This window comes from Pelodiscus sinensis, chromosome 3 (genome assembly GCF_052426305.1).
Source record: "Pelodiscus sinensis isolate ZL-2025 chromosome 3, ASM5242630v1, whole genome shotgun sequence".
NCBI classification, from domain to species: domain Eukaryota; kingdom Metazoa; phylum Chordata; order Testudines; family Trionychidae; genus Pelodiscus; species Pelodiscus sinensis.
Genome location: NC_143054.1, coordinates 116173958 through 116186677, shown reverse-complemented (window position 1 = coordinate 116186677; position 12720 = coordinate 116173958). Strand labels below are relative to the sequence as shown.

General features: G+C 46.1%; 1 protein-coding gene across 1 annotated transcript in view; it reads right to left on the bottom strand.

Annotated features, from left to right (window-relative positions):
* The window catches only part of SLC22A3 (solute carrier family 22 member 3), a 55407-nt gene extending 43766 nt beyond the window's left edge, over positions 1 to 11641 (bottom strand). Inside the window, exon 1 of the mRNA XM_006115017.5 lies at positions 10979 to 11641. Coding sequence (XP_006115079.1) covers positions 10979 to 11395 — 417 coding nt within the window. The 5' untranslated portion in view covers positions 11396 to 11641. The remainder of the gene's footprint in view (positions 1 to 10978) is intronic.
* Between the last annotated feature and the right edge of the window lie 1079 nt (positions 11642 to 12720).

Below are 12720 nucleotides of genomic sequence, written 5' to 3'. Positions count from 1 at the left end.
AATAGTTCTGTAGCTTGTTGCTGTGGATAATAAAAATCACATCTCTAAAGAATCATCCTCTCTCATCTGGCTACCATCAGACATAGGGGCACTAGTTTTCTAGTGCTGCATAGGACCCAAGAAATCCTAAGGACGGTCCTGCTTTCACCATCCCTGAAATCCTGGATGTTCAGACCAAATTCCAATGGATTATTTTTTTTTAACCGTGGTACAATTATTTGGGACCACTTTGATTTACTTTGCCTGTTTTGTTTAGTCAAGAAAAGGGTATTAAACTCTCTCTCTAGAGCCCTGGTCTACACTAGGGAGTTATTTTCAAATAACTCCCCTTACGAAGTCTGAGGCATGGTTTTCAGGGACCAAGATGGGGATGTGTGTGCTGTCTATGCCTCCCTCCACCCGCCCAGTTGGGGAAACCCATGGCAGCAGAGTCAGTGACAATAGGGTTGGAGTTCCATGGGCAACAACGCTCTGCAGCGGGATCGTGTTGATGGCCTTGACTACCTGCATGAGCACAGCCCCGACAGTGGATTTCCCCACATTGAACTGGTTCCCCACAGAGTTTTAACTGTCTGGTGTGGTGAGATTCCATAGAGCGAGGGTGACACGCTTCTGCAGGGGGTTGGAGGGTCTCTTCTGGGTGTCCTGTCACCTGAGGGCAGGGACAAGCCACTCACAGAGCTCCAGAAAGGTGGCCTTCTGCATGCAGAAGTTCTGGAGCCGCTGCTGGTCGTCCCATCACTACAGGATGATGCGGTCTCACCAGTCGGAACTGGTCTCCTGCCGCCAGAAGCAGCATTCCACAGTGTGACAGGGATGGAATAATTTCCTAGGTTGCGTCTACACTGCAGCGTTTTTCCGAAAAAACAGACATTTTTCTGGAAAAACAATACTTGCATCCACACTGCTATTGCATTCTTCCGACAGAAAGTTAAAAGAATGGAGGGGGTTTTCCAATAGCAGTAAACCTCTTTCTACGAGGAAGCCTTTTTCCGAAAAAGCTTTTTTGGAAAAAAGCGCATGTGGATGCAGAAGAGAGTGTTTTTTCAAAAGAGGAGGCTTCCAGGAAATAACATAGGTGCCCTGGTGGCCACTCCATCCAAACTAATCAGAACTCTATAGTTCCTTTCTCCTGGCAGCTCGTAAAGCTACAGGCACTCGGGACAAGCTTTGTAGCAGGAAGCCAGACCTGGAACGTGCACCTCACTATATGGCTCTGATTGCCACCCACTTTTGGACCCATGGCTCATCCACAAGCCCCCCTCACAGGGAGCACCACCAGGAACCAGCCAGGAGCTCCGAACAGCATGTGCCCTCCTGCTCTGGGGCAGAGATCCTGTCCCTCCTCAAGCTATGGGGGAAGGAGGAGACCCTGCAGGATTTCTGCTCCCGGAGGTAAAACGCCGACATCTACGGCCGAATGGCTGAGACTCTGGCCGAGAGGGGACACTCACCCCTTCGCTCATTAGAACAGGTGTGGAGCAAGGTTAAAGAGCTCCACCAGGGCCAAGGACCGCACTTCTGCCCTACTACCAGGAACTCCACCAAATTCTGGGGGGTGATGAAGCCCTTTCCCCACCTGTAGTGGTGGACTCAGGGCTAGAGACTCCCGTCGTCACTTGCCTGGAACTCCCTGCCGAAGAAGAGGAGGAGGATCAGCAGCTGCAGGAGGAGGAGGAGGACATGGCCAGAGGACATGGCCAGCATGGTCACCCTGACCCTGAAACCGGTACCCCAAGCCCTGGATGTCTTGCAAGCATCCTCTGAGAGAGGGGAGGGATCATCAGATGAGTGCTCTCAATTTTCCACACGCACAGGGCTGGGGAGGTAGGCGCAGAGGGGCTGGGGTGTGATCATCGGGCTCAGCTTGCTTGCCCTGGACATCATGCTGCAGTCCATGGATGTGGAACCACGTGCAGCACCAGTCTGCATCACACAGCCTCAGGAGGCAGCCCCGGAGCACCCCCAGGCTCCTGCTTACAGACTCAGAGGAGGCCCCACACACCTCTGACCCCGGGGGGGATGCCCTCCCACCACCAGCCACCGCTGGAAGCAGGCTGAGCACAAGGGCACATGCACAACTACACACAGACTGAGGAGTGCCACACACAGCACACAGGCATGCCTACCCGCACGAGGCACCACCCACTCCCGCAGACAGCACTGCCAGGAGCAGGTGTGTGTGCGGGCCCCATGAAAGGCCAGGGCATTAGGTCATTGAAGCACTTGTAGATCTGCTGGCTGGATCACCCAGAACGATACCAAGCTTTCTAATATGAAAGTAGCCTTTGCAAAATTTCTCCCCTTTCTTATTATTACCATTGCTGCCCCCAGACTGTAAATTAAGCAGAGCTTTGTAAACTCATCCTAGCCCTGTACAAATATAGAATAAAATACAAGTTATCAAACATTTAAAGTCTAAGTCCGAGCTTCTCAGCCAGTGTAAATTGGAGCATCTTCATTGAAATAAATATGGCCACAAAAATCTGCCTCACCTGCAGCGCAACAACTTATATGGGGAAATGTTACTGAGAATTTTATAATGAACCCATCTCTTGGCACTAAATTAGCCTGCTCCTGCCACCCTCTCCTTGTGCCCCCTCCTCCCCAATACCATACATGATATAGGAAATATGAAAGGGTAGTACTCATTTCTTGTATTAATCCAGGCATACTAATCAAGGTTAAGTGTAGGCTCTGGGGCTTTTCTGAACTATAGAATAAATTCTGGACTAGTGTAGAAAAAGGAACAGCTGTTTTCTCTCTGCTCCAGCTTTGACTGTCATGTTATTCAATGCTTTAAGATGCTGTAAAAGTTGCAAGATAAACATTAGTGATCTGGTTACAGATCCCTTTGAATACATTGTTTGGGTTTCTTGAGACAGCTGCCAAATAAAAGAGTGTGATGATTTATTTGCAACAAGTGTAGTGGGATAATGTGTTCTGCTGATGATTTGTCCTTTTCAGACCTCACGCTTTGGCAATGAATAGTTGCCACATCTCAAAATTACATCACAAGGAAGTATTGCTGCAAGGACACATTGGGATCAGTTCATTATGCTAAACATGTGCCAGGAAAGGCTGCTGTTAAGTCTAGAACACACCATCTTTGCAGTTGATGAATCCATAAATTACTATCTCTGCTGGCATCTGACTCTGTAGATTTATCTGTAACCCAGTAGCATGCTACTAGCCATCATCAATGCCAAAAACATTTAGATAAAATTACCATCCCTCTACACAATTTTATCAGCAGTTAGCAGAAATGCTCTAGCCCCACTATTTTTTTCCATTCTGATTTCTGATCCACTGACGGAGCTTCTGAATCAGTGCATCCTCTAGCAACACTTGCCACATCCTCTTGTCAGCCTTCACCACCCATTTTCAGAGTGGCTTTTGGTGACTCCACTTCCGTTACTAAGAAATCTGGGCTCCTCTCTAATAGACCTCCAATCCGTCCTTTCCCCCACATTATTTATGATGACATCATTTGGCATAAATGGGAAATTAATTTAGATCTATACCTTCTCTTGCTTCCCTTTCCCAGCAAAATCTGACAAGCTATTTGATTCCAAACCTACTGCTGACCCATCTGCTTTTTTTTTCTAGCTTCATGGGGAGTAATACAGCTCAGTGGAAACAACATTTGATTTTATTTTGGGGGTATTTTCCAAATACTTAATATTACTAAGCTCTTGCGTGTTCTCTTAAACAGGGAAACTTAATTACATTTGTGGAATTATTGTGAGGTTTTAGAAATAACTTCAAACTGATTTCAGCGCATTTGCTGCAATCTGCATCTTCATAGAATCATAGGACTGGAAGGGACCTCGAGAGGTCATCGAGTCCAGCCCCCCGCCCTCAAGGCAGGACCAAGCCTTGAAATCACTCTGATTACTATTGTGTTTAGCTTTATTCTAACCCCAAGATCAGTTTGCTGAAGGGTTCTGGCAACATAATGTACTCAGAAATAACAGGTTTGCCTTTCATAAGGCAATTGTCTCTGATTTTAGAGGCCAGCAAGAAAAAAAAGCATAAACTTAAAGCTGAAGTAGAGCCCACCACCTCTCCTGGTACAAGGTGCAAAATTTCTAATTGCAATGGCAAAGAGTAAGAGGACTTGCTGTTGTACTTGCATGATACACAAAGAATATTTTATATATGAATAGGTTTTGCCATTTCACCTGTCATTAAGCCTTGAGGAAGGGAAATAGAGTTGCAAAGTATGGAAGTTACTATGGATTCTGTTCTCCTCAACATTTCTCATTGTAGAAAAACCAGGACACTGATTTACTTCCAGCCACTTACACTTGGGTAAGTGGCTGGAAGTAAATAAATTAATTCATTACAATAAGTAAATTAATCAATACAGCTCAATGGAATGAGCATCAGGCACTTCAGGTGCTGCTTATGTGCCATCTTGGGAGTTACCATCAAACCAAAAATGTCCTTGTACTCAGCGGTGGCTGTCACTGAAGTTACCTGTAGAACTATTTACAAACAGTGTAACCGATTAACTAGACATATACTAATAGAAGCGTTCCCCATGGAGAGAACCAGACCACCACAGCAGTGTGGCAGGATCAGAACAAAGATGAGAAGCCCACCCTTCATATCTAGTTAATTAAGTAATTCCTCCCAAGCCAGATCCTCTGATCATTTTTTATCTCTCTGGCAATGAGGGGCTCAGAACTGAATGCAACATGTCGGGTGTTAATTGCATAAGAACCAGATAGAGTGGAATTGTTACATCCCTGTTCTGCGGGGGTATGAATTAGTTAATTCGAACTAAGCTAATTCAAACTAGTGCATCTAGACCTAAAAACTAGTTCGAATTAGCATTTTGCTAATTCGAACTAGCATGTCCACATTGAGTGGACCCTGAACCGAGGTTAAGGATGGCCGGAAGCAGTGCCGGCAGGGCATCAGATTAGGACTTAGAGCATGAAGCTGCTGTCTCAGGCTAGCCGAGGGCTGTGCTTAAAGGGACCCGACCCCCACCCCAGACAGATAGTACTCAGGGGTTCACCGCTTGCAAAGCAGTCCTGGCTTGGAGTGCCCTGAGTGCCCACACTCGGCACATCACAGCACTCGGCCATCAGCCCAGTTGCACTTGCCGCAGGCTGCCATCCGGGGGGGGGGGTCAATCGGAGGGCTGCAGGAGAGCTTCCACCCCGAGGAGCCCGCAGAGCCACCCCAGTCCTCCCCATCGGGGGCTCGTACCCCATTTCTCCCTCACCTCCTTCCACTTACCCCTCCCTAGCCCCCCCTTCCTGATTTACAAAATAAAGGACACGTGTGTTCAAAAATAGAAACTCTCTTTATTGAACAAAACTCGGGGAGACTGGGAAAAGGAGGTGGGAGAGGGGAAGAGAGAGGGTGGGAGAGGGGAGGGCAACTGAAATGATCAGGGGTTTGGAACAGGTCCCATATGAAGAGAGGCTAAAGAGACTGGGACTTTTCAGCTTAGAAAAGAGGAGACTGAGGGGGGATATGATAGAGGTGTATAAAAGCACGAGTGGTGTGGAGAGGGTGCATAAAGAAAAGTTCTTCATTAGTTCCCATAATAGAAGGACTAGAGGACACCAAATGAAATGAATGGGTAGCAGGCTTCAAACTAATAACAGAAAGTTCTTCTTCACAAAGCAAATAGTCAACCTGTGGAACTCCTTGCTGCAGGAGGAAGTGAAGGCTAAATCTATAACAGAGTTTAAAGAGAAGTTAGATAAAGTCATGGAAGTTGAGTCCATGGAGTGGTGTTAGCCAGGGGGTAGAAATGGTGTCCCTGGCCTCTGTTTGTGGAAGGCTGGAGATGGATGGCATGAGACAAATGGCTTGGTCATTGTCTTCGGTCCATCCCCTCCAGGGTCCCTAGTGTTGGCCGCTGTCGGCAGACAGGCTACTGGGCTAGATGGACCTTTGGTCTGACCCAGTACGGCCATTCTAAGCTCAGGGCTCAGGGTCGGGGGTCTCACTGGACCACCCTGATTTTCATGCAGACCTGCTCCTGGGTGGCCAGGCTGGCAGCTGTCCTGCCCTAGACGGCCACTTTCCTGTGCCTAGTGTGGAGGTCGTGGATGAGGTCCACGATCTCCGCACTAGACCAGGCGGGCACCTGGGCAGGCTCCCGGGAGCCGCCAGCCTGGTCCCGGGAAGAGGCGGAGGGCTGGGTGGCAGTGGGTGGCTGGTTCGTGCCGTGCCAGGTGCAGGGTCTGCTGGCTGGGTGCTGGCAGGCTTGCACCTGGCACGGGCACCGTAGCCAGCCCGTGCCCCTTTAAGGGCTCTGGGGCCGGGAGGGGGACAGACGAGTTTCCCTGGTGGTGCCCAGAGTGGCCACCAGGGCAAGCTGGGAAGGGTTAGCCTCCCACTAGTTCGAATTAAGTGGCTACACAGCCCTTAATTCGAACTACTTAATTCGAACTAGGCTTAGTCCTCGTAGAATGAGGTTTACCTAGTTCGAATTAAGCGCTCCGCTAGTTCGAATTAATTTCGAACTAGCAGTTTGCCTGTGTAGCGCCTATGAATGTTAATTCGAACTAACGGCTGTTAGTTCGAATTAACTTTGTAGTGTAGACATACCCCATGTGACATCTTGGTGCAGCAGCTGCTGTTTGCATTGGCCTATTCACTGCTGCCACACACATTACAAACTTTTGCACCTAGTTTGCTGTCTCTACAATTAGGGATGTTAGATAGCGTGTACTTGAATAGTTGTGTAACTGCATGAAATCTTAGCAGTTACATGACTGTTTTATAGTCCCTGGGAGAAGGGCTAGCAGCCAGTGCACTCCCAGCCCCACTCCTGGGGAGCCCACTGGATCAGAGGCAGCATCGTGGGATGGCAGGTGGGAGCCAGTCCATGAGCGGAGCCAGTTTAAAAGTCAGTTCCCCACGCAGACCAGCTGCCTGCCACTCTGCACTGCTGCCTCTGATACAGAGGCAGACACATGGGGTGGCAAAAGCCCCGGTCTGCAGGAGTCTGAGCTCCCCATGGACAGAGGCTGCTGTGGAGGGTTGGGGCTGCAAAGCACCCTCTGTCTGCTGCATCCCTGGCTGGCTGTGGACAGAGGCTAGTCCGGTAGCAGCTATTGTCTGTGGAGCAGCTCAGCTCCCTGCGGACAGAGGCGGCTCCAGCTTCTGAACTTGCCTGCCTTTTAACTCTCGGTTTGCCCTCTGACTGGCTATGAACTCTGACCTCCTGGTATCTGACTTGGCCTACTTTCTGAGGCTTGACTCTCAGTTTGCCCTTTAATCTATCCTGGACTCTTCCCACCTCATACCTGCCCTGCTCTGACCACTAGGACTGATTACTCAGGTCTTGGTCATGACATACAAATAAATAAAAATGGGAAGATTGCAGGACAAGATTGCATAGAATCTCATATCATGTGATTGTTTTGATCAAGGTGGATTTTATTTAAATCATGATTTAATCACTAGTCAGGAGGACTTGATTTAATCATGGTTTTCTACATAAAAGTGCATGCTTGTTGGTTGTCATAACCTTAATATGGTTTCTTCCCAACTCGGAGATAAATGAAGGTTTCATTTTTAGAAGGTACACACTATACATTTTTAAACAGTGATTTATTTTGAAAACTTTTCAGATTGTTTTTTACAGCTATATCAGAAAATGAATGATTGTTTGGTTATGTCATTTTCCAAAGGTAATTGGAGCAGATATTGGGAGGTGAACTATCTCCAATTCAATGGAGTAACCATTAATATTTGGAGGATTTTCTTGCCATGCTGTTTTAGGAGAATATCACCAGACAATAACGTTATATATTCTGAATTTTTTTCTTCAACAGCAAAAACAGCAAGCACGTTTTTTTTTATTTTAATTAAACATTCAAGCTTTTTTAAAATCAAGTTTGTTTTTGTTAAAATTGCTTTTAACTAAAATAGTTAAATGAATTTTAATATGAACATTAAATTGACTGTCGGCCAGGTCAACATGAGAAATTTCAAATATTGGCTTCTGTTCACTGAACTTTTTGAAACTTTGCATTTTTAGACAGAAGTAAGGGCTTGACTCTGTGTACACAAATTTGCAGAGGGACAGTAGGGTTGAGGTTTGTTATTTCTCACTTCTGTATATTAGGGTATATCTATAAATCAAAGTTATTTCGAAATAACAGCTGTTATTTTGAAATAATGTTCCTAGCATCTATACAAGCCAACTGCTATTTCAAAATTAAATCAAAAATACAGAGGGCTTATTCTGAAATTGGTAAACCTCATTCCATGAGGAATAATGCCAAATTCGAAATAGCTATTTCAAAATAAGTGCTGTGTAGACACTTATTTCGAAATAGGGGGCCTCCAGCCCTTCCCAGGGTGCCCTGGTGGCCACTCTGGGCACAACCAAGAAAACCCCTCTCCCCTCTCCTCCCCCCCCAGAGCCCTTAAAGGGGTAGACTCTGGCCACAGTGACTGTGCCAGATCCAAGCCTGCCAGCCCAGAGCCAGCAGTCACTGCCCTGACCCACTGCCCCCCCCCTAAAATGAGCCAGAAAGCCACTGGCAGCCAGCCCTCCATCATTCCCCAGGAGCAGTCTGCAAGCTCCCAGAAGCCTGCCAGGGCCCAGAGAAGGTGGGCGCCTTCCTGGTCCAGGGTGGAGATCATGGACCTTATTCAGATTTGGGGGAGATGCCCCCAACGTCCATGATCTCCACACAAGATGGAGGAACGTGGCCATCTATGGCAGGATAGCTGCCACCCTGGCCACCAAAGGCCACATGCGAACCCACGAGCAGGTTTGCAAGACAATCAAGTCAGTCGAGCAAGACCCCCACCCCTGAGCCCTGAGCTTCCCTGCCCCCTTCTTCCCCTTGCTTCCCCCTTTCAGCTCCCTCCTCCCAGGTTTCCCGCTCCCCTCTCCCACCCTCTCTTCTCCCCTCTCCCGCCTCCTTTCCCCAGTCTCACCAGAATTTCATTCCCTCCCCTCCAGTTATGTTAAATAAAGAGAGTTTGTGTTCATGAAAATACGTGTATTTTATTTGACATCAGGAAGGGGGGTTAGGGAGGGGTAAGTGGAAGGACGTGAGGGAGGAATGAGGCACAAGCCCTCAGTGGGGCAGACCAGGGAGGCTCTTAGTGCTCCTCAGGGTGGAAGCTCTCCCGCAGGGCCTCCTGGACACTGACAGCCCCCCGATGGACCTCCCTGATGGCAGAAAGTGCAGCCAGGCTCACAGCAATGTGTCCATGAGAACACCAAAGTGCTCAGGGGCAGCTCTGGTTTCATGTTGCAGAGTGCTGTGGTGTCCCGAGTGAGGGCAACCAGAGCACGCAGAGACAAAATGCTCTGCTGTCCCTCTTTGAGGTAGGCAAGCAAGCAGGGAAACCTAAGAACTGGCTTTCTGGGTGCAGGGGAGGTGTCCCTTTAAGCACAGGCTTCAGATAGCCTCAGGTAGCAGCCACACAAAGTAACTCCTGACCTGATGCCCTGCTGGACCTGATTCCGGCCAGCCTTAAATGCGATTCAGCATCCAATCAGTGGTGACGTGCTATTTTGAAATAGCCAAATGCTATTTTGAAATGCATTTTGTGTGTAGACGTGTTAATTCAAAATAAGCTATTTCAAAATAACTATTTTGAAATTAGTTATTTCAAAATAACGCTGTAGTGTAGATGTACCCTTATTTATTTATATATTTATTTTAAAATCTTTTTTGCTGTTAACAAGCATATTAGCTCTGGAGACACAAATCCACAGTTTGAGAACTGCAAAACTAAGCATCTCTGACAGTATCTTCTAGACTGAGCACTGAGTCCCATTGAGTAGATAGAAAGATTAACCTAAATAATCCATGCAGAAGCCTCTGGAACCATATATGATTGGGTCTCTAATCCATGAACAATTGGAATTCACAAAACTTTTATTAAACCTCATATTAATTAGAATTTATAATCCGTGTTCCATGATAAAATGCCTTTGAGGTATGGTGTATCTTAACTAAAATTACATAGGTTTTATCCTCAAAAAGCATTTTATCAAAAAATCCCATTTTTATTTTTTTTTAATCATTGATGTTTCTCCACCCTGGTTTTGATGCAACGCTTCATGACTGTTATAAACCTAATTTATTTAAATGTACTTTTGGTTATGGTGTTCCCGAGCACTACAGTTATCAGTCATTTACGTACACGTACCTCTCTAGTGATGAGTCTCTGGCTTTGAGGCACACTGTATTGAACTGCCTACATGTACAGCACAGTGTGAACTACATCAAGATCTCTTAGCACAACTTCTTGGTTGTCCTTTCATGGAGAATAACTTTATTTGCTCACACGAAAAAAAGGAGCAACCAAGCGACTACAGTTTTCCACTCCACAGGGAATAACTCTGGCATCACAGAGATCAGAGTGAGATAACAGCTGGCAGAAGATGACTTTTTAATGACAACCCATGTAATTCTATTCTCTTATCGAGGCTAGGGACACACACAAGTGGTTAGAGACTAATTCTTTATTGCTATTAAGTTTAGATGCTCAATAGAATAAATTATACATGTGTGTATTTGTACATCTATATCTAATCTATATCTGTATCTATAAAGAGGCCAGATCACAAGCTGGTATAAATCAGCAGCAGACAATTGAATACAATTTATTTATACTAGCCAAGGGCCTGCCCTTAAATGACAAAGGTCTCAGTTGCAATGACATTACTCTTCATTTATTTTAGTCCAGCATTACAACAGCAAGACAGCAGTACCCTCATTTGAGTTCATCTGCTCCAGAGAGGCAGTCCTAAGGATCTTTCAGATTAGCTCACTCATATCTAAAAGTCTGGTGTTGCTTCTTGATCATACTCTATATCCTGATTCATTTGTAACTTTCAGAAAAACTTTAATGGGACAAAAATAAAGTTTTGATCAAAATCTCCATATGAATTGCTCCAGCAATCAATTTTTATTTTACAATCCTCTGCTGACACTGAAAGCACTGATTGGAAAATTTTGATTTCCCTTACCTCACTGACGATCGTAGAGTGGGGTTGTTTATATACCCAGCCATCCTGGCAAGAAATAAGCGGCACGCTGCCCAAGCTGTGATTAGTAAAGTGGGACAGTGGGTTGGCACAGCTCACAGAGGTGTTATTCCACTTTATGTCAAACCTCTCACACTGGCCACGGGAAGACCTGTTTACAAAGTTCAGAGCTGGCACAGTATAGTTTTGTTCCTCTTCAAGGGTCCATCCACATCGCTCGCTTAATTCTGCTGCTCCAGGGATCCTGCACCAATAGTTCTCTGGTCTGTGCCCAAGAAATACCATTCCAACAAATAGAAAAGAAAAAGTTATTCCTGTCTGGCAAAGGAGGAAAAAGACCCTCTTTTGGAACCTTCCAAATTCCCCAGCTTCTTTTAAAATCTCATCAAAAGACGGCATTGTGTGCAGCTGGTTTTCAACTCGGAGGGATCCAAGAGATGACAGAGTCAACAGCTTTCAAACTTTGTAACTAGTGCTGGTGCTTCCTGTAAACGTATCTGTGAGGACTGTCTCTCTTCCTTTCCTCACACACATGCATAATCACAGTAGCATAAGCAGCTTTCGAACAGAGCAAAGTTCCACAGACCTACCCAGAATGTTGCGATATGTCAAGTGGAGTGAGGCTTACACACAGCAGTTTAGAAGTGCAATATAAAGTGGGCAAACATACAGTAAGAGAGAAGGGGCGTGAGTTTCCTATCTATCCAGAATGTTAAACAGATTATGTAATAAAAACAATTAACTCTTTAGGGACAGGCATGCAGTAAACACCAGCTCTGCCTGCTGCTGTTGTCCTTACAAAGGGGGGGGCTTAGAAAAAACACAGAGTGTTAAATAAAAACATAACAGAGAGGAAGCTGCTGCAGAAGGAGCAATGAGCGATGTCAGCATACTGGGTGGCAGTGACAGAAATGCTCTTAAAAAGCTATGAAGTCTCCCCTTCAGAACACAGAAGTTTATTTCTGCAGCAGTGTTCGAATACCTATCCAAAGTGCTATGGAACCATTTGTGCAGCTTTCATTGGAACTGCTTTTTCCTTTCTACGTTAGAATTAAGGAGAGGCAGTGTAGTCATGTAGTGTGTGCTCAGAATGTCGGCATTTTTTAAAAATAGGTCTATCTGTAGGTTTTTATATGGCCTCGTCCAACTTAGTAGCTGAGCGTCCCCTGCTCTCTCCTTTCCCAAAGCAGCTCTACATTTGGTTAGACAGTAACTTTCCCTGGGGTACCAGGACTTGTGGGGGCCAGAGATCTAGTGGGGCTGTAGGTGAGTGGCAATCCAGAGGGTAATCTAAGCCACAGAAAGAATGTGTTTTCTATTTACAATTCTGAGAGTGGTGAGATGTGTGGCCAGGCTTATCTCTTTACAGGAGTACGTTTAGGGCCGGTTCCTGGGGCAGTTCTGTCTCCTGCAATTACTTGTCTCTTATTGGTCATAGTTGTCATTGATGGGATGTATGGTTGCTGAGATAGAAGCAATCTTTCAGGAAGGTAGGTCCAATCCCATATCAGGACAGGAAACTTGAAACAGTGCTCAGGGAGGGAGCAGGTGATGTGTGCATGGTGACTTGCTTTGCTAAGGAGATGAGCTTTTGTATCAGGCTGAACTCTTATAGGACTATTCAGTTTTATTCCTTCATAGCATGAATTGCAAAATAATAAAACCCGGAGGTCACAAAGGTTATGCCTGGGTCAGGCATGTGTTTGACGTAGTTTGGTTCAGTC